The sequence below is a fragment of the Mandrillus leucophaeus genome, unplaced genomic scaffold (genome assembly GCF_000951045.1).
Source record: "Mandrillus leucophaeus isolate KB7577 unplaced genomic scaffold, Mleu.le_1.0 Scaffold865, whole genome shotgun sequence".
In the NCBI taxonomy this organism is placed as follows: domain Eukaryota; kingdom Metazoa; phylum Chordata; class Mammalia; order Primates; family Cercopithecidae; genus Mandrillus; species Mandrillus leucophaeus.
Genome location: NW_012109419.1, coordinates 331922 through 354599, shown reverse-complemented (window position 1 = coordinate 354599; position 22678 = coordinate 331922). Strand labels below are relative to the sequence as shown.

General features: G+C 39.0%; 1 protein-coding gene across 1 annotated transcript in view; it reads left to right on the top strand.

Annotated features, from left to right (window-relative positions):
* Positions 1 to 22678, top strand: part of ATP8A1 (ATPase, aminophospholipid transporter (APLT), class I, type 8A, member 1) — a 292825-nt gene that overhangs the window by 254925 nt on the left and 15222 nt on the right. The window contains exons 34-35 of the mRNA XM_011968920.1: positions 16872 to 16960; positions 17679 to 17771. Coding sequence (XP_011824310.1) covers positions 16872 to 16960; positions 17679 to 17771 — 182 coding nt within the window. The remainder of the gene's footprint in view (positions 1 to 16871; positions 16961 to 17678; positions 17772 to 22678) is intronic.

The window sequence follows — 22678 nt, the reverse complement described above, 5'->3', positions numbered from 1 at the left end:
TTTTTTTTTTCAATCAACCAATCCAACAGCTATTGAGATTCTTCTGTGTGTTTGACGCTATTCTAGGAACTGTGGATTCAGTCCTGAATGAAACAGACAGAAACCCATGCCCTCCCATAGCTCACTTTTCTAGTGCAAGGGGGCAGACCGTAAATAAAACGAGTAATGAAATATGTGCATATTTAAGTGTCTAGAGAAAAGTGCAGCAGGCAAGGGGAACCAAGAGCCTTATTTTCAGTTGTGTTTCCCATAGAGCCTTGTGGCACTTACTCACGGTCAGATTTAAAAAAAAAAAAAAAAACCCTGGAGGAGCTTGAGAGGGAAGTGTCATGACCTGATTTATATTTTTGCAGTAGGACTCTGTTGTATTGCAAGCCACTTAGGAGGCTATTCCAATAAAGCAGGAGAGAGATCATGGTGTGTGGGGCAGGAGGGCAGCAGTGGTAAGAAGTGGTTGGATTCTGAATACAGTTTGAGGGGAGAGCCAATAGGATTGATGAACAGGTTGGATGTGAGGAGACAGAGGAGAATTCAGGGCAGACTCCGTTGTGTTTGCCATGAACATAAGGAGAGAGTGCTTGTCGGTAACTCACATGATCCTCACACCAAATGGGTTGCCATAATCACCACTTTACAGATATGGAAATTGAGGCACAGAGAAGTTAGGAACCTTAACTGACATCACTATCTGACTCATAGTGGCAGAGATAAGGTTTCAACTTCGATGTCTGATCCCCAGGTCTGCTACCTTAAACGTTGCCCTGTGCTCCTTCTCTGATAATAGTTGCTAAGAGGAATGCGTGGTATTTGATCTGGAAATTAGAAGTCTGAAGGGACCCTCAGTCCTCGCAGGTATTTCAGGGATTTGTAAAGGAAAGGAAATCTCTGTATTCTGTTTTCCTGGCAGCACTACCTCCTGCATGTTTCTTCTCTCTGCCTTTTCCTCTCTATAGACGTTGCAGCGGTCTTGTTCTTCCTTAGTCCTTCTTCCACATCGGTGCCACAGTAACCGTTTCAGAATGCTTCAACTCCTTCTCAAGCAACCACTGTGTCTTCATTTCTTTCCTCATTCACTCAGACCTAATGGTGTGGGGCCCCTAGTGCCCCGTAAATGAGTGTTAAGTGATTGGCAAATAACATTTTTTGCTTGCTTCCGTGTTTTAGACAAACAAATGAGAAACCGTGAAATAGAGGTTATAGAGAAGCAGCTTTCAGCTCACATAAGTACATCTCTCCAACATCTTGTGATTTCCAACACATGAAGATTTTCAGCAACAGAACAGGATGCTGGTCTCATTTAATTAATCCTTCCCAGGCCAGGCAGATGAGCTCTCAGCCACTGTGATACTTAAGCAGCACTACATTCTATGCCTCTGAGCTTGTCTTCCAACTCCTAAGAGATTCTCTTGTATGCCTCTCTTTACTGCGTCCACTTCAAAGAACTACTTTAAAAGGGCACAGATATTTTGCTCTAGTTAACAGGATCTCAGGGTGCAAATTATACAAATTCAGCAACTTACAGGTAGAGGTCTCATGCTTCTATATTCAGCTTCATGCAGATTCACACATAAATCAGGACTTTATAGTCATTTCCAACTTACATTCTTGGGTCATCTTTGCAGCAAAGGCAGAGCCATTTCTCTCTACGTGTTGAAAGAAAATCCTTGCTCCCTAAGTTGGGGAGAGAAGGGAACCAACATTTATTGTGTACCTACTAAGTTCTCCAGGCACTATGTTTAATGCCAGATACTCCTTGTTTTCGCTAAACTCATGTTCCAAATCTGTGTAGTAAGCAAAGAAATAGCCGGTGACCCAGAGAATTTAACCCAGGCCATTCTTTTCAATCCCATTGGTTTCTGCTAACATTCTGAGGAATTCAGTACTTTCTTTTTGGGGCTTATTGCTGTTCCTTACTCTCAGGTGATAACTCTTTTTGTCTTGTAGCCATCCTCCTTGCATTCAATCCATCTGCCATTTCCCCACTTTTCCCAGGGTCCTGAACAATTTCTATAAGCAAGCCAGATATGAAAGTGCTCCTGTCTTTTTAAAAAAGTACCCAGAGTTATAATTTCCCCTTCTCAACACCCACCTGACTCCTTCAACCCTGTTTAGAGAAATTCCATCTCACTTCATGTCCTAGCCTTTTGCCTCTTCTTAACAGCAATATTAGCATAAATAATATCCATTTTGTTAAAAAAATTTTTTTAACTATTAAATAGAAAACTCAGTCATCCTACATCATCAGAAAATGAATGGTTGCCACTCAGCTATAATAGGGCCCCATTGATGAAGGGCCAGTCACTGTCAGAGGCACTTTTCATGTGGTCACTCATTTAATGTTCACAGCCACACTGTGAGGTAAATTCTTTTAGACATTTCACAGATGCAAAGTGGCTAAATCACTCTCTGAAGGTCAAACAGCTCCAGAGTGTCTGAACTACAGTGTGAACCCAGCCTGATTCTGTCCCCTGATGCACCATGCCCACTCCTGTCTGTTCCTTTTCCATTTCTTCTCTCATCTTTTCTTTCCCCTTCCCTGTGGCTTTTCTCCCAGACTTATCAACTATAATTTAATGCCCTTCTAGCATCAGTGCCACCCATCGAAGTACTTAGTTCCATCTTGTTGATGAACTGACCAGTCGTCATGTGCATATAATATTTCCATCTTCAGCTGTCCTTAGCTGCCTTTGTCTCTGCCCAGGGGTTCTTTTCAGAGCATCAAATAGCTTTTCCCCTTTTGCTTCCGCTCATTCTGCATGCCTGAAGTGACCAGAAAGCTATTCCTCAAATATCTCAGAGTTTAGTGCAGACTTCAGTTACTGTAGACCCAGCCAAGAGCTGGTTGTTCTCAGTCGGTGGGCAGGGTGTTCCCATTTGGAAAACATTCCTTCCTAGAGTTTTGCACTTTGTTTCCACTACAGTAATTCTACATCTCTACCCATGATAATGATTCAAATGATAATGATTAACAAGTGTCCCACAACCATAAATTATTGAAATATTTAACTGTTCAAAAGGAATTATGATATCGGGGGTTAGGGGCAGTGGGGGTAAGGTAGACATTGGAAAATGCAACAATAAGAAATCATTTAGGAAAGGAAAAAGAAACTAGTGTGACGAACTTGGCTGTGACTTTAAATATGTCGCTGTCTTCCTCTCCTCTCACAAATATGGTTGTGATTTAAGAGGAGAACTTTTTTTCAGACCTGACTTGTATTTTTTCACACCAGTACAACAATTTATGGGGCAAGGTAGGCCCTGGGGAAAAGTGCTATGTTATATAAACATATGCTGGCCTGCTTTTCCGACTGGTCTCAATGATGTTACTGGGTATTTTTTGAATTTCTAGGAGAAAATAGTTTAGCCAGTGATTAATAAACCAGATTAAAAAATAAAAAACAAGCTACAGCAAGGATCATTTCATATCAGGATTAATAACAGAAGCTTAGTATCAGCAAAACTTTTAAATTTATTGTGGCATTGCAGACAGGCACTGTAAAGTCCTCCCAAGCACCATCTGTTTCTGCTCTCCCTGGCCTAAGGGATCTATAAAACTACTGAAGGAAATTGAAGTTAAGGAACGAGCATGTGTTTTACAGAATTTCAGATCTCTTGATTGAGGTTTGTAAAGGCTTTCTGAAAAACAATAAAAATCTTTGTTGAACCCTTTGGTGTCACCCCTGTAGGAAAGGTATTAATAAACTACATTAGTGATATGATTTTCCTAAATTGTGCCGTTGCCTGTTTTATCCAACATAATAAATTACTTTTCATATGAGGAATTTCCTGGTTAAAATAGTCTTTATTCATCTATCAGCTTTTAATTACCTCCATAGCATGCGGTAATTTATTGGTCTTAAGACCAAGCCTTGTAGATGAGGTGGGGCAGTGTTATGATATGATGGAGTTTCATCCGAGATTACCGTGTTTAACCAAGTAGTCTGGAGGGAACAACTGTACAAAATTCTGTCAGATGTTCTTCAATGAGCCAATGACTGTGAGTCCATCCAGTAAAACCTGCCATTGGTCACGGTCCTCATGCCCCCAACAGTAAACGAAAGAGGCAGACCTTCACAGTTCTACAGGCAGCTGGCCAGGAGCCACTTCCAAGCCCATTTTGTAAAGAGAAGTATATATGGAAATGCTGAGAGGAAAAGGGAGACACGGGTATGACGAACGTAATCATGAATCAGGATATCTGGACATCTGCATACACTTTACAGTGAGAGCTCTCCTTAGAGCCATTACGAGAACAGGCATTGTGTTTTGTAACCACAGTACCTTTGCCTGCAATATACGCAAGTGTAGATTGAGCGTCTCCTGTGTGCCAGGGCCTGTGTTAGGCACTGGAGGATGCAAAGATGAATGGAATTGGCCTTGTCCTTAAGGATCCCTTTGTTTAATGGTGGAGCATTGATGTCATAAGCGAGAGAGAGGCCGTGGTGTACCCGTATGCTACAGTGATGAGCAAGGTGTGAAAGCTGAACGAAGCCTGCTCCTGGTATGGTACAGCTTTAACTATTCAGCCCTAGAGGCCATTCATTGTCACGTTCATTCATTCCACAAATATGTGTTGAGGACTTAATTGGTGCCAGGCACTGTTCCTCGATACCAGGTTGATTGGGCAGGATCCCCATTGCCTAATTGAGGGGGCCAGGGAATGGGAAGGAGAAACAGGCACTAAACCAGTTAACAAATGACTAAATGAAGAATAAGTACAGATAATTTGACAAAGTGATAAGTGATGGGCGGAACACAGAGCAGATATGATAAGGGACAGGATTATAATGGATGTTCCAGGAAGGTCTTTCTGAAGTTGGGACAGTTAAGCTGAAACTCACACGATGCAGGAATACCTGACATATGAAGAAGAGCATTTCACACTTAAGGAACAGCAGGTGCCCATTCTCCAGGGCAGCAACAGAATTTTCCATTCAAAGACAAGGCCCGTGACTGCAGCAGAGAGAGCTGGAGAGAGCACTATGAGGTGGGGTCAGCGCTGTGGGCAGAAGGCAGACTGCCTCTCTGCCCTCCAGGCCCAGCATTCTGGTTTGGGAACCACCACAGCTTTTGTTTGAATGACAGGCCAGAAATACTCATGAAAGAAAGTGTTTCAATAAAGCTCATAACTGGACATAGTTCTTTTTTTTTTTTTTTTTTGTTCTCGCACTTGTCCCCCAGGCTGGAGTGCAGTGAGCATGATCTTGGCTCACTGCAACCTCTACTTCCTGGGTTCCAGTGATTCTCCTGCCTCAGCCTCCTGAGTAGCTGGGATTACAGGCGCCTGCCACCACACCCGGCTAATTTTTGTATTTTTAGTAGAGATGGGTTTTTGCCATGTTGGCCAGGCTGGTCTCGAACTCCTGACCTCAGGTGATCCGCCCGCCTCAGCCTCCCAAAGTGCCAGGATTACAGGTGTGAGCCACCACGCCTGGCCAACTGGACATAATTCTTGCATTCCATCCTATGGTAAGGTAAAGGGATCATCAATGAGTGGCATTAAGCTGCTTTGTTCAAAGTTATCACTTAAGCTTCCTAGCATGCATCATCCAAAGCAAGTTACTTATGGCATATTTTTCAATGTTTAAAAAAGTAACTGTGGATTAAACAAGATAGAAACGTATTTCTCTTCCATGTAATAGAAGTCATGGGGGAGACAGACAGTCCAGGACTGGTATGGAATCTGCACAGTCATCAGAGACTAGGTTCCCTTTAACTTACTGCACTGCCAACCTTAGTGTACTTCCTCATCGTCTAGAATGGCTGCCTGAGCTCTGGCCATTTTACCAACCTTCCAGCTAGCAAGAGAGGGAAGAAGGATTTGCCCTTTCTATTTGAGGCTCCTTCTTAGACATTACCAATACATTTCTACTTAGATCTCATTGTCCAAAAGCTAATCATATAGCCAAAGCAGCTGCAACAAGAGAGTCAGAGGGATGTAACCTTTGAGCTGGAGGAAAAGGTGACCAGCCAAGGACAAAAGTAATTGCATCTAAAGATGATATAGAATGAAGGGCAACTAAAAGTCTCAGCCATGGAAGTCAGTTTTTCTATGTAAGCCATCTAACAGCTGTTTTTCTTTAGCTAGGTGCTTTTTGAAGTTTTGAGGTTTTTGAAAATCGTTTTCTACAGTCTTGAAATGCAGGTTATTTTGTTTTACAGACTGACTGACTTGTAATCAAACAACTGATGCTTTATGAGAGGGCTTTTCAAACATTTTTTTAAAAAGCTAAAATGCAGACCCGTCACAAAATTATAAAAACCTGTAAGAATCATGTAACAAGTAAACATATTAAACATTGAGATAACATACCGTCTCATACAACTTACTTAATAACATCATAGCATTTTTAAATTTTGTTTCTCATAATGAAAAAAATTTTTTTACTAATACTGTCCTCATTTTTCTGTTACTTTTAAGTTTTTAAATAGGACAATAATGAAGATTAAAATAAAACAAATTATGTTTTTAATTATCTTCACTATTCTGGGAACTATATTCCTAGAAAATAGTCTCAGAACTGCACATTTTCTAGTGTTCTTGATGCCTTTTCAGAAAGACTGTTTTCTTTTGCATGTTTAGTTCTCAGTGTGAATTGATATATAGTCAAACCTTTTTTTTTTTTTTTTTTTTTGCAAAAATTAACTTCTAATTGTTCCAGGTCCCAACTAGCTCTTCCTCCTTTCCCTCTAAACACCCTTTTTCGTCTTTTTTTTTTTTTTTTATGATTACTCTCTTGCCAGAGAACAGAGATGCAAAGGTTGTTTCTTGTATCCTATGGCTAGATTGAGTACTGGTTCTGAGCCCCATGAGATGATCACCCCTTTTTCAGCTCCTCATCACCCCAGAGAAATGTCCAAGGGAAAGAAGCACATAAATGCTGTGAGCTGGTATCTAATTTGCATATTTTCTAAGATCTGGGTTTGTTTGTTTGTTTGTTTGGGATAACCCAAGCCAAGAATTTTCTTTGTCTCTGAGTAATCAAAAGCTGCTGAGAATAATTGTAAACATATTGGGGTTTATCTGAAACACCCTTTAGTTATTTTCTGGGTGTTCTGCCCTGTCTAGTTTCATGGAGAAAGTAATCATCCCATGTAAGAGCCCAATTTAGTTCAATTAAACTGAGATTTATGGAGTGCCTATCTGTCCGGGCCTATACTGGGTTCAGTGGATCAAAAGTTTCAAAAAGAGGCCATTCTGAGGAGTTAATTTGTCATGGAGTAGTCCCACAGACAATTAGGATGTAACATGCTAGCTGTTATGATCACAATGCACAGGGACTAACAGAGAAGAGAGCGCTGGACCCCCAAGCTGTTGTTTGGAAAAGTTTCTTGGTACTACTGTTCCCCAAGCTGTCCAGGAAGGTGGGTGTGCAAAGAGTTTTCCAGGTAGAGAACAGCCCAAGCAAGGAGCAAGTTTGGTGTTACCAAGGCAGAAAATGGTTGGAGCTAGAACCAGAAAGTTGAGCAAAGCCAGGTCACAAAAAGTTACCTGAATGTCATTAACATCATTACTGTAAGTCATGGCAGACAGCTTGTCATTACAGAATATACAGTATTCCAGAGAGTACCAGAAGCCATAGAATAAAGATTTGAGTCAGAGGAAGTGATAAATGCTATTGATAAATTAGGAAGTCATGAGGATAATTATATTTTGACGTGAATATATATCACATAATTGAAATTTGCAAGAGTTGTTTTCAACTAAAATGAAAGATAGTAAAGTTAGTTCTTAATGATAAGGCCCAGAACAGAGAATTTGGCATTTGCACTCCTTTGTCTTTAGGCTTTCTCAGAGGGAAGTGTTGAGCCAGACTACCCAAGATGTGCAGCTACTGAAGGATTCAGTGGCACTTCACCCCATGCCAAGGTTCATATGAGCTTAGAATTTGTCTCTGGTTAAAGTACAAGGTAGCAAACTCACCACTTACTGCTGACCCGGGGATACTTGTGTACCACCCAGTTCAACCCCACACCCAACTACCATAATGAATTTAGACTGGAAGGCTCGGGCCTCTGAGAAAGACTCCAACAACTTTATGACCTCTGCAGTGTCCTACCGTGGTATTTCACCAGCCTGGAACACAAAGACATTTTCAGAAGTGTTTGCAAGTTCAAATTCTAATGACACTTTTCAGTGTCTGAAAGCAGAGTTGATTTTGATGAGTCTGTGTGAAGTTCCCATACATCAGTGGTAGCATTGCCAGCAGAGGACTCTAGCATTCTACTGATATATTTCTACCTTGCCATAAAAATATAGATATTGATATTGTGGATTTTAGCTTTCAAGATACTCTAGAGTATCTTTGCTGTAAAAATATAGATGTTAAAGTTGTGGATTTCTGCAGCTTTCAGGGTATTCTAGAGTAAGTCTGGGGTCTCAGGTTTCATGAATAAGATCTTCCAGTCCACTGAGATTGGGTGGCTGAGAAAAGGAACTGGAGGAGAAAAGAGTCTATTATGGGTGACTGAGATTGGATGAGATGGGGCTGAAATGGGAATACAGCAACACAGAATGCACCTTTTCCGAAAAGATACCTAGCTAATAGAGCAGAGACAAAGCATTGTGGTATAGCAAAGAGGAAAGAGCCACAATGTGGTTGGAAAGATCAAGAAAACTTGTATGAAAAGAAACAATACTTGCAAACTCGAAGCTAAGCATTGAAGATTTTTATTGATGATGATTTCACGAAGAAGATGCTTCCTGAGAAGACCAAAAGGGTTAACTGAGATCTAGGAGGAGACAAGAGAAATTAAATGACCTCAGACCATGGCAGATAGGTTTTAAAAAGAGAAACGTGGGAGGTGTGTATGTTTCAGGGGATCATGGTACAAATCATCTCTGAAGAGTTATACTACCAGGATGTTTCAGAGGAGTCGGAGCCAGAAAGAACCATTGACTTCTTGGATTTGACAAACTCCTCAGAAATACATAATGGATATGCCACTTTTGGAGTTTTCTCTAACTCGTTAACTCCCTTGGAAATGGCCTAAATCTTTAAAGATAAAATAGCCTTCTTACACAAAGAAAAATGAAAGGTTCCATTTACAGCAAAAACAAGAAGAAACCTTAGCCAGTTATGTGAATGGTTAGTAGAAAGAAAACTAGAAATTTGACAAAAATGAGAGAAATATTTTAAAAGTTGAATAAAGAAACATACCATGCTCTGAATAGAAGGATCATTAAATTGTCAGTTCTTCCCAATTTGTGAGCCATATGGGGGAACAAAAAAAAAAAATACACCTTCTCCTCTTGATTGTAATCTAGCCTAGAAAAATAATTCTAAATGCAGAGAAAGAGATTAGAGTCTGAAAATAGAGGCATTATTATACTATTTTGAGTGCTTCTCATATCAGTGAAAATTAAAGTTTTTTCCTCTTTAAATTTTATAATAAAAATTTTTCAATAACTTAGTAATGTATTAAATCAATAACATATTGCAACCAATATATGTCAAAGCACTATTCTAGTTTCTGGGAATACATCCATGAAAAAAATCTCTGCCTTTGGGAGGTTATAATCTAGAGAAGAAAAACATACAAACATAAGTCTATTATACAGCAGGCTGAGCTGTGTTAAATACTCTGGAGGACTTGAGTGCAGGGGAGAGGATGGGGTGGGGTGCTGTTTTCAATGGGGTGGTCACACAAGGCCTCACTGTACCTGAAGTGTTGTGACCAGGACCTGTGGCTATCTGGAAGAAAATTCCAGATGAAAATAGACAAATGCTGAGAGCCTGAGTGGTGGAAGCTGAATGAGGGAGGGAGTGACTAAAGCACTATTATTCCTAACAAACTAATGCAGGAACAGAAAATTAAATACCACATGTTCTCACTTATAAGCGGGAGCTAAATGATGACAACACACAGACACACAGAGGGGAGCAACACACACTGGGACTGGGGCCCACCGGAGGGTGGAGGGTGGGAGAAGGGAGAGGATCAGGGAAAATAACTAAGCTCAATACCTGGGTGAGGAAATAATCTGTACATCAAACCCCCATGGCACAAGTTTACCTATGTAACCTGCACATGCACTCCTAAACTTAGAAGCTGGGGGAAAAAAGGCCCTAGCAAGCTGGCCTTAAGAGACAGGGCTGGGGCAGAACACCCAGGGCCATGAGGCAATTGTAAAGACTCGATCTTTCTCCAAGTCTCTGGAAGGTTGAGCCAGGGAGGCACGATCTGACTTCTAAAAGGACTACTCTGGGAGCTCTGTTGAGAATAGTACATATGGGGAACAGGGAGGCGGCCAGGGGACCCCTATCAGGCTGTTGTAGCACTCCAGACGGAAGATGATGGGGGCCTAGGCAAGCATGGAAGGGTGTGAAGTAGGTAGATTCTGGATTTGGGGTGGGGAGAGGATTTGCTCTAAGAACTTTTTTTTTCCTTTAAATGTTTTTGTTATGGCAGAACATAATATAATATTTATCATTTTAAGTGTAAATTCAGTGGCATTAAGTGTATTCACATTGTTATGCAACCATCACCACTGTCCATCTCTAGAACTTTTTCATCTTTCTCTACTGAAACCTCATACTTGTTAAACAATCCCCGTTCTCCTTTTCCCCTAACCCCTAGCAGCCACCATTGGGCTTGCTGTTTCTGAATTTGACTATTCCGGGCACTGCATCTAAGTAGAATCACACATTGGTCCTTTTATGTCTGATTTTTTTTATTTGGCAAAATGTCTTCAGGGTTCACCCAGGTTGTAAAGTGGGCCAGAATTTCATGTCTTTGAAAGCTGAATAATATTCCATTGTATGGATATGCCACATTTTCCTCATCCACTCATCTGTTAATGTTGTTTCCGCCCTTTGACTATAGCGAATACTGCTGCTATGAACATTGGTGTATGGATTTTTTTAAGTCAAGCCAATAAGATTTGCCAGTAAATTGAATGCTCAGTTTCATAGAAAAGGGGAAACAAAGATGACTCGAGTATTGTGGCCAGAGCAGCCAGAAGGATACACTTTGTATTTGTCTAGAGGAGGAAGACTGGGATTTTATATTCTGCTTCTTTTTCTTTAACTTAGCAAAGTGTTCATACCGTGTAGTTAATTAAAATCTTTGTTAATGCTGGTACTTCCTTCTCTTCCTGCCTATTCTACAGCTTTTCCTTACCGCCCCACAACCGCAAAAAAAAAAAAAAAAAAAAAATCATACAAAAAACACTTTTTTTCCAGGTATCATACCTTTCTTGGATTCATTGAAATACTTCTGATGATTCACACTGGAGGGTGGGGATAGTTTAACATATTTAGCTTTTAATGCACATCCCTCAACCTTTAACAGAAAAGGCAACCTACGTTGGAAAAGGATAGTCATGGGGCTGAATCAACTCCTCTCCCCAAAATACGTAATTATCTGGCAATAGAATAACTTCATGCTGGAACACAAGAAAACCAAGCAAACCATAACCACCACATCTCAAGAACAGGGTCCCCAGGCTCTGTTGTTCTTCACAGTTTCTGCAACACTAGCTTGTGAGAACATATTTATCCAGCAATTATTTATTGAACATCTGCTTGGTGGTTAAGCACTTGGATCGTGAGAATTAAGAGAACATATAGTCTAACAAGAAGATGAATGAGCAACTAGAAAATAGGTGACAGGTGCCAACATAACGGAAGCCCAAGTAGTGTCCTCTAACTGAGTCTAAGAAAGGAAAATTGAAGGACGAGTAGGCATCACAAGTGCAAAGGCCCAAGGACATGAGTGAGCATGGGTGCCTTCCAGGAACTGAAACACGTTACGTGTAGCAAGAAATGGGGCTGGCTTGAGAGGTGATATTGGGAAAGTAATCAGAAGTCAGATAGGAAAGGTCTTGAAATTGTATTAAAGATTTTGTATTCTATTCTGAGGACATTCTGAAGCCACGGATAGGGTTTAATCCAGCAACTGCTAATATTGAATTTGCCTTTTGGAAATCTCTCTGGCTGCAGCGTGAACAGCTAGAAGCAGAGTCTTTCTGAAGTCAGTACAGCTAGGAGGACAGGCAAATTTTTTGGACTGGGATAAGCATGGCAAAGTTGACCAGAGATGGATGAATCTGAAGATGCTAAAGCACAAGAGAACCCAGTGAAATATTGGACGTAGGGTAAAAAAGCCCATTCAGGAATAGGGCCCGGGTTTCTGTCTTGGGCAGCCAGGGATGACACCATTCCCTGAATAGCTCGTACCAAGGAAGAGCGGCCTTTGGAGGGAAGACAGTGTGTGTTCAGTGTGGGATGTGTGAGGTTTGAGGTGCCTGTGTGACCCACAAGTTAGGAGCTCAATAGTCTAGCCTGTGCTTCAAGTTCAGGTGAGAAATCTAAGCCACAGGTGATTAGTGGCTGATTTCCATATGGATGATGATACAAACTGCACACCCTTCCAGGGAGGGTGTTTGTTTGCTAACAGAAGGCTCCTGGGAGAATACCAGGGTAGTTTACCTTTCCCTCCAGGACTCTTCTAAACTATCAGTCTTCTGATAATTACAATCTGTGAACAGCATCTTCACAGCTTGGATGACATTCTGACCGAGGGTTGCACATCTGCCTAATGAGCCACATAGTGCCCTGTTAGCTTTAACTAGTATTTTGTTATTTAAAACAACCCACAACGAATATTTGCATTCCCCAAAATTAGTTGTGTGCATGTTTGTAAGAAGGATGTGGGGGAAGGTGTTCCATGATCAATCAATACCTTTAGGAAACCTTGGTTTTAAAAACTGTTCAGTAGGGTGCTTTACTCTGACTTCTTGAAGCCTTACACTGCTCTGCGCTGTGACTTTCCAAGAGGATGCTGCTGTGGTTTCTTTTCACCTTTATTGAACCTCTGGCAATGGGCCCTTTCGGGGGATGCTTTCAGGACTAGCAACCACAGGACAGTTTCATGAGATACTGATAAGCAAAAGCTGGACTTCATTTTAACACATAGTTCAGAAATTGAATTACTGAATTAAAAGGAATAAATGTTTGTGGTGTTGGTGCACATTGCCAGATACCTTTTTTAAAGGCTAGTTCATTGCTGGTGGGAGTATAAATTGCTACAAATACCTGTTCCACCATACACCACTCACTCCACCAAACTGATGGTGAATTTTTAAAATCTGATCTAATTTGTCAGTGTTTCTCTAGGACTGCAGAGTGGCTCAACACTTTTCCATGTCATTGATTACTTGCTGCTGCTTTTATGAATACCTTTCCAGGTCTGTTGCCTATATCTTGAGATTGCAGCTATTCTTATGAAGATAAAGGGGCTATTTTTCTGATCAGATATTAACCTAGAATTTCATGTATTTGTAGTAGTCATTCTCTCCGTTTTTTATTGTTTACTTTTTTAGCTATGTTTGTTTGAACATGTGGAAGTTCTATGTTTTCATAAATCAGTTCTTTAAAGCATCCTTTCATAGTTTTTTTCACTGTTCTTAAGCTCTGAAAGCCTTTTATATAAAGCTTTGTCCAGACACTTAATAAATAGTCACTTCTTGGTTTTTTTGTTGTGGTTGTTTCCAACATTAACGCAACCACTCTGGAAGTTATTCGTTTCTCTTACTGCAGTCCCCTCCAAAAAAAATGTTTTGAAGCACTATTTTCTGGATAATTTTCCCTTCCAAAATTAATATATTATGCTGGCGTAGTCAATAATTTTTATGACAAAATTATTTTTCTCCATTTCCTAAATTGGCAAATTGAGATGAAGGGCACTTTATTAGGGATCTCTTACTTTGGCCTGTGTTTCATCATTGCATGTTAAAATAGCAGGTAAGACAAGCATATGTTGTGATACTATCGAGATGAAAATCATAAAACTTATAAATTGATTTTCAGTTAATTTGATATTGTCATAAACATTTTCTTCCATGAAGCTCATGGGACAGATCACTGGAAAAAAAACAAGAGACTAGAGCATTTAAAGAAACCAGACAATTGAAATGAAGAAAGTTTGTTAATAATCAATGTTATGCAGCCAGTTTACAAATATTATTGAGTTTAATTCCTACAATCCACTGTACAGCTGAGGAAACTGAGACTGAGAAGTTTCTTCTCGAGTGTCTGATTAGCCGGGAAGGGCTGTGTCAGGACCACTTCCAAGCCTGTCACCTAACCTGCTCCAACTGGGGTCCATGGAGACAGTCTTAGAGTTCGGCAGAGGGCCTTCTGTTTTAGGTGTCTATACATTTCCATGAGTAAGAGTCGCAGCATGCCACTCTGATATTAATAGTGTAAACACATAGAGGTAGACTGAAGAACCATACCGTTAGTTTGTAGGCAGGTGGCACACTTGAATTCTGTCTCCTATGAGACTGAACTTGGGCACATTGAAGGTGAAGAAGGGTTTCTGTCTTATATGGGAACATAGGTGCTAACAGATCATGCCATTGTGGGTCAGAAGATAAATCCCTCTTATCCGTCATGCCCCTTGGCTTGGCCAAATGCACATAAACTGGTATTTTCTCAAACGTTTGTTCTCTGAAAGTTCACATAGAAATTTCAGAACAAGTTCTCTTCTGCAGGTTGCGTTTTCAGGCAGTGTTGGTTTATTTTTGAAGCCCCAGTGGTTCGATTTTGAGCCGGCATCACTCTGCAGAGACAAGCAGTTGCTTGTTCGCCACACAGGGCCTGTGCCCTCCTGTTACCAGCTTTGCAGCTTCCTCAGCTGATCCCTTCTCAAGGCCCCCGGGAGCCACTTTTGTGGCAGATTCCATTTGGTTTCACAGCGCCTCGAGAAGGGGCAGCGGGGGCCACTTGGCTTGGTGCACCAGTCTCCCACATTAGGAGCAATTTGCAAACCGCTCTCGGGGGGAGCCGGAGCTCGGAGCTCGGAGCTCGGCCGGAACAGGCTGCTGCTGTTACCACCATTGTCTCAGGATCCCTTCGCCTTTTCCCAGCTGACCTGCCTGCGAGTGGGGAAATGTGAAAAGTTAGAGACAAAACTGGTTTCTTCAGAGTGAGGGGGAGCTTTCTTATACAGAAAGGAAGGAAATACCTCTGTGGGATTTTATTTTTCCCCCCTCTTCATCCAAAAAATACAAAGAGACTCTCTGTCTTTAATGCGAATGTCGGCTTTAAATCTTTTAGGTTTGGATTAACTCTGCAAAAGAAAAAAAAAAATCTGACAGGCTTTCAGATATGACGCAGAAAAACTTTTTTCCCCTCAATTCATGTTGTTCATTTGTAAAGCCAAAGGCTGGTGGACTGAATGGTGGGGCGCCAGTCACTCCTCCGTTCATCGTTAGCATCACAATGGTCAGAATTAGCAGCCTTGAATCTCCACCACTTTTGCGTTTTCCATCGGTGGACATTTAATACAAGGTGGCGAAGGCAAGAGTAAATCCTCCTTCTCTTGCCCCCCGCCCCCCACCAAATTAAAATATATTAAAATTAAGCCAAGTAAATGTAGTATTTTCAGTTACATGCCTTGGAATTCTTACCTTGCCTTTCCCCCCCAGAAGGAGAAAGAAATTGGTTTTTTACAGTTGTTACCTTACTAGAAAGCTTCTTTCAATCTAAAGAAAATCCACTGACTTGATAGACATTTCCTATTACACAGTTATTGTTGGTTTTCACCATTGAGGATGTCAGCAAACATGTCAAAGATCATGTTTTGCTTATTAAATAAAGTGACTTTTATGTGAATATTTTTCATCTTGTTGGTGTCTCGAATATTGGTGCTACTTCATTGAACCCGTGTGGCAAAACTTATTTTCTGGAATTTTTTGTAATAGCATGTTTTTATTTTAAAAGTATTCAGAGCTATTCACTTCTACGTAGTGAAAAATCTTAGCCTCCCTGAACCTACGGTCTGTATCCATAAGCTCATGTCAATGCAGAAAAAATTTAAACAGCGGTTCCTAGTCCTTAATCAAGAGTCAAAATGAATAGGTAATCTGAAATATAATTTAAAATTAGAAATCTTTATGTTTTATAAGGACTAATTGATTAGGACTATTTATGTGTAATTGTGAAATTGCCTAGAATAATTAAACTCTAGGTTATTTTTAATTCCTGAACCATACCTGATTTTTTTTTTAATTTTGTGTGATTTTTAGTAGAATCTAAATGTGCATGCGTTAGCTAGCTACTTTTTAGTGGAATTAGAACAATACCTTTATGGATTTAAATAGTTACTGAAAATTTCCTCTTGATAAAAAGATTAAAAGAAGTGAAATCAAAATATTTCTTTTGCTTTTATTGTATAATACTATTCCTTTTAAGTTCTGTGTAATCTAATTATATTACAGATTTTTTTTATAATTGTGAGTAAATAATAGAATTTATTACTTTTTAAATTACAGAATCATTTTTTTTTTTTTTTGCGACCCAAAAGGCTCCAATACAGCAATTTGGTATTTATTACAAAGAAATTATTAAAGTTATTTTAATACACTTTTATTTGGCTTTTACATACAAGATATTTGGTTTGACTTTAGCAATAACAGGTATGCACCAATACTTGTTATATAAATCATTGAACAAAAATTAAGATTATTACTACCTAATGTTAGCCAAAAATAGTCAAATTGTTGTTTTTGTAGGTATCTTAATTTGATTATACTGTAGTCATGATTTATCTGGATGATTTTTTAATATCCTATAATTTTACAAAAGTAATTTTCATTTGCCAGAAATAGTAAATTTAGTTTCTAATTATGATTTATTCTACACCATATATTATTATAAGAGAATTTAATCCAGAGTATATTTTAAATGTGTTCAAAGATTTATTTTGATATTCTAAGTTAATTTCATAAGTTCGAATTCAGAGTTGTTTACTCTCTTACAGAATGATATTCTTAAAATTATTTTACTTAAAATTACATAAAAACTAAACAGGAATCATGTATTTTGGTTTTAAAGTAATGTTTTTTCTGACGATTTGCACAGGCAGCCATGTTGTTCAGTTCTGGAGTCTTTTGGATGGGCTTGTTATTCATCCCTGTGGCATCTCTGCTCCTTGATGTGGTGTACAAGGTGTAAGTATATACTCGGTTACATATGGAGAAATATAGATGCATATTCATCCTCAGATTTCTCTCTTCGTAACATCAACTCAAGCATGTAGAGCTTGCAGAATAGGGACTGGTAATATTGCTTAATTTTAAATAAGGAAGGGGTGATTCAGGAACTAGAAAACTAGTTTAAAAGATGAAATGAGTAGTAAAGCGGGTAGTTTCAGTTAACAGAGAAAAGTAAATGGCACTGGAGAAATTTACATCGGGAAGTACGTTTTTTAGAAACAGCCCCAAAACTCATATAAAAGTAGAAGAAAAATTGTACTATTTCCAAACACACTTTTTATTATAAAAAGAAATGTTTTGCTTGCCTGATTCCAAACATACATAAAATATAAAATGAAAGAAAAGAAAACCTTACTAATTTTTTTCAAGGGTTATAAATGTTTAAATCTTATCTCTTCTCACAAAAAAGGTAGCATTTAATTTAATTACATGATATTTATTTAAATAACTATGGGAGTTTCAGTATTGTAAACCTAAACCATCATTTATTTTAAAACTATAATTTCATATTAATTTTCAAAAGTATGATAATTTTTAAGATTCTGTTGAAAAACTGCTTGTACTCTTGTTACTGTTGTACTTTATCAACAGCATGATAATAAACCAGACATCTGGTTTTGTGAAGTCTTCACAGGAGTATTTCCATGCAAATCCCTTTTTTTTCTTTTTGCAGTATCAAGAGGACTGCTTTTAAAACATTAGTCGATGAAGTTCAGGAGCTGGAGGCAAAGTCTCAAGACCCAGGAGCAGTTGTACTTGGAAAAAGGTAAAATACACAGTGAATATATTCTTTTCCAAATGAACTTTAAATTTATCTTGTACAAGTGGTTGCAAATAAGTGATAAGACTTGTACTTATCAACGTCAAGCTGGCAGTGTCATTGACAGGTTTGGGAATCAGAGACATGTCGGTTTAAATCAAATCGGTCGCTTTCTAAACTATGTGCCCTTGGCCACGTTGGTTAATCCTACTGAGCCTCAATATCCTCATCAATAAAATGAGGACAATAATACCTACCTCATGGTTAATTGTAAGAGTTGAATAAAGTATTATGAAGAATTTAGCATAGTGCGAAGTCTTTAATGAGCATTAAATAAATGGTAGTTAGAAACATTATTGTATTATCAAACTGCAAGAGAAGAAAAAGACTTTTAACTTGAAATAGTACCCATAATAAAATAGTATGTAATCGGCCAGGTGCGGTGGCTCACACCTGTAATCCCAGCACTTTGGGAGGCCGAGGCAGGCAGATCACAAGGTCAGGAGTTCAAGATCAGCCTGACCAACACTGTGAAACCCCGTCTCTACTAAAAATACAAAAATTAGCCAGGCATAGTGATGGGTGCTTGTAATCCCAGCTACTAAGGAGGCTGAGGCAAGAGAATTGCTTGAACGCAGGAAGTGGAGGTTGTAGTGAGCCAAGATCAAGCCACTGTACTCCAGCCTGGGCAACAGAGCAAGACTCCATCTCAAAAAAAAAAAAAAGTATGTAATCAAAATCACAGTTTGATATAAGGCAAATTACCTTATATAATTGCATTTGTGGTTCAGTAGTTACTAGGAACTGACCTAGATGTGTATCATACATGAATTATGTATCCCAAGTTCTCTTCCTTACCACCAACCCCTCCAAGAAAATCAAAGTTAGAAAGCTAATCAAGTCCACTAAATTCACAAAGCATCATAAGAAAGAAATTAAAATTACTTGCAGTCTATAATAAAAGACAATTATGAAGATAGTAGCAGGAATTTATTTTTTCTTCATTTTTATCATACTGAAGTAAGCTGAAGTTTTGGCTAAACTATAGGAAATATTTTACCCTGGTATATGTCACCTTAATCACGATTCACTGTTGATATTCATTTTGACACAATGGAGTAGATGTCAGAACTCAGTGAGACTTTGGCTTCCAGCTCTCTTGCTCTCATACTGAAGGAACACATCACACACCAGTGTGTGCCATTTTTTTTGAAAATAATAGCACTGAGCTTTGTTGAGCACTCACTACGTGCCAGGTGCTTCCCTTGCATTTTACGTGTACTATCTCACTGAATCCCAGTAACAACCCTATACAGATCCATCATCTCCATTTTTTTCCAGGTGAGGAAACTGGGGCTTCGAGAGGTGAAGTTCCCAAAATTATTAGTAACATATCTGGGCCTGGAGTCCATGCCAGCTGATCCCAGAGCTCCTGTTCTGAACCATTCACAATTCTACCTCCTTTTGCTACTTGTTCAAAAATATAATAGAGCTGCAAAAACAGCCTGCTACTAACTTGACAAAGTACTTAACCTCTGACTCAGCGTCCCAGTGTACAGGATGGGAATGATAATACCTACCTTCAGGGTTGTATCCTCCTCCCTCCACCTTTTTCTTCATCTAAAAATTGGCATCACAGGATTCCTCTTAGGAAATTACCTATTCTATTACCTAGCAGTTGGTCAGTAAATTCAGCTAGTAAATTAATTATGTCAGTTCTCTTTCTCTAGCAATAAGAAGAATACAGTAAGAGTTCTAGCTCATGAAATTGTGACTAAAACAATTTTTTCATAATTATTAGGGAAAGGCCACTGTTAATACTGTTACTATCCTTAGTAGTACATTTCCAGATTCGTAAGTGTGTTAATAAAATCACATTAAGCCCTTCCACGTGATACTTAGTTTGCCTTTTTGTTGTCTACCAGTGACCTCTATTCATAAATCAGGCCAATATAATGACCTCCAGGTCCTAAACATTCAGTAAGTCTGTAATATATGTAGCTCCTTCCATTAAATAAAATGAGCCGGAGAGCCCAAAAAGGAAAGAAGTGAATTCCAGCATAAATGACCACCAACTTCTCCATAGGACATGCATCAGATAAATTCCCTGCTGCTGCCTAGCTCATTTGTCTAAGATAGCTCTATAGCTTTTTCTAAGAACTCAGGAATGTGTTAGCTATCAGCTGAATACCACAGACAAAAACCCTGGACCTGCATGTACTCCAGGTTGTCATTTCCGCCCACTGGTGATCAGAAGGTTAATGATGAGTGTAACCATGGTGGCTTCCTGCTAAATGGCAGATGCCCGGAGGAGGGAGGCAAGGGAAAAATCTATGAAAGGAGAAAAATAGCAACTGGATGGAAACATCTTCATGCTTAAAGTAATGGCACTCTAAGATTAAAGAATCGTTGGATTGATTTTACCCTCTGGATTATTTTAGGAATCTGAGAGAATGAGATTGATTTCAGATTTCAAAAAAAGTTCACAAATTTTTTTTTTTTTTTGAGACAGTCTCTCACTGTCACCCAGGCAGGGGTGCAATGGTACGATCTCGACTCACTGCAACCTCCGCCTCCCAGGTTCACACAATTCTCCTGCTTCAGCCTCCCGAGTAGCTGGGACTACAGGCACACACCATCACACCCAGCTAACTTTTTGTATTTTTAGTAGAGACGGGGTTTCACTATGTTGGCCAAACTGATCTCGAACTCCTGACCTCATGATCCACCCGCCTCGGCCTCCCAAAGTGCTGGGATTACAGGCATGGGCCACTGCACACAGCCAAAAGTTAGCAAATTTTATATCTACATTATCAAAAGGGAAGAAACTGTGATTCTTATGAATTCTAATGATACCAGACTTTCTTTGGTTCCAAAACGCCATGTTATTTTATATCTCCCAGTCTTTGTATTTGCTCTTCCCCTGTTTGGGAGCCAGTACCCCTCTTACAGACTAGGCACTCCAATTTTCAGCTTTCCAAACCCAATGTAGATGTGATTTTTTCAACTGTGTACGTACACAATATATAATTCCTAGTCTACTGTCTCTGTACTTTTATACTCTGTTTATACTCTGTATAAACTTCTGTTGGTACACTGATCACATTGCATTATAAAAATTTACTCTATGTATGTTTTTTTCCCCTACTAGATTGAGCTTCTAGAGAGGCCCATGTCTTAGCCATAGCTGCAACCCAACACCTGGTACAGCACCAGGAACTTAGTAGCACTCAGTAAATACTTGTTGAGTGGATGAACAGAATAGTTAAGAGAATAAACTAAAGAATGGATGAAAGAAAGAGTGGATAAAAGGATTGCTGAGTAGGAGAAAGGATTGTTGAATTGGTGGTTGACCTGTGGGCTGTGAAACAGAAATCTGATTCATAAAAACATAAAATTGTATAATTTGTACTTCCTAGACTAGGTAATATCCAAAGCAACCATCATTTACTTTTTTGTCATACAATGATGCAGTTCTTAAGAAAGATCTTGTGAGTTGATCATCCCCAATTTTTTTAATCTTCACTAAGTATGACATTTCATGTATAAAATGCAAATGTCAGAAAAACAATAAATTGTAAGCACTTAAGGAAGATTAATATTTACAATAATTTCTCATCTTCATTTTCAAAAATAAAACATCTTGGTTAAAACAGCCATTTTTAGTAGAAATAGTATGCCACCTACCATATTACCCTGCAAATTAGATTCATTTTATTGCATTTTAGGGGAAAAATATGTTTAATCAATCTAAGTATGTTCTAAATATGCATGCTTTTGAGCCATGGGTTATGGTAGAAATAAATGTAAGTCTACAATGGTGAGAGAATAACGTAAACCTTACTCCTGTAGGTTTAAAATAACCCAAACCTTGCTGCCTCATGACCTCTACCAAAGTCCATGTAAGGAGCCAAGTCCTTAAGAACTAAAGAAAAACTGTCCACTGGAGAAAAATAAAATGGAAATTGTACTTTAAAAAAATAAAATAACCCAAATTCTAGTCCTGAACATTTAAACCTTATCCAAAAGTTTACAGTAAGAAATTATGGACACTGTGGGCTCATTGGAGGCAGGACAGTTATTTTTGGATATCATTGGAGTATGTGTGAAGCAATGTATTTTATAGACAGGCAAATATAATAATGAGACTCATAATTCTTTTATATTTCTTACTGTAGACATTAGCCAGCATATCATCATTGGCCATTACTAAATAGAATTTTAGCCTAGGATCTTCAGGTCAGTCCTCACTGATTTGCCTGGCACTACCATTTGGCCATTGTTTACAGCTTTTGCATGCAGGGACAGTAGGGAATATGAGATGTCAGAGAATTCAGTGGTGTAGATGGTGACAGTGCTCTCTCTAACCTTTCTGATGTATTGTTCATCTTAATGAAAAGCAGTTTTAACATTGCTCCAGAACTAGTAGAAAGGAAATTTTATTTCTCAGTGTTCACACTAGATTTTATATCAGTATGACTTAAATACTTTGGTGGGGATTGAGGACACAGGGATCTGTCAAATGTTTCCGTCAGCCTTCTCTCATCACCGTGGTAATGGTTCTGTCCAACATTCAAAAAGGAAAGTGACAGAACATTGAAATGTTTTCAGCTCCAGGGCAGAGGTTAGGCCTGTTATATTCATTGTTTGTTTCCCCACCACACAGCTACCCTAGTGTAGGACAGCTATCACATGCTATACATTAAACATTCCATGAATGAATACTTACTTTTTGGAGATTTATTTTAATGAGTCAACCTAAATAGCTTACCAACCCAATATATAGACAAATGCAAATTTATTCCTCTTCAAGTTTCCCACTGAAAATTCCTTAAGACAACACATTCCAGAACTGTAAATTGTTTTTTTTACCAACACCGACATTTTTTAGTATTTGTAAGTGAAATATATAT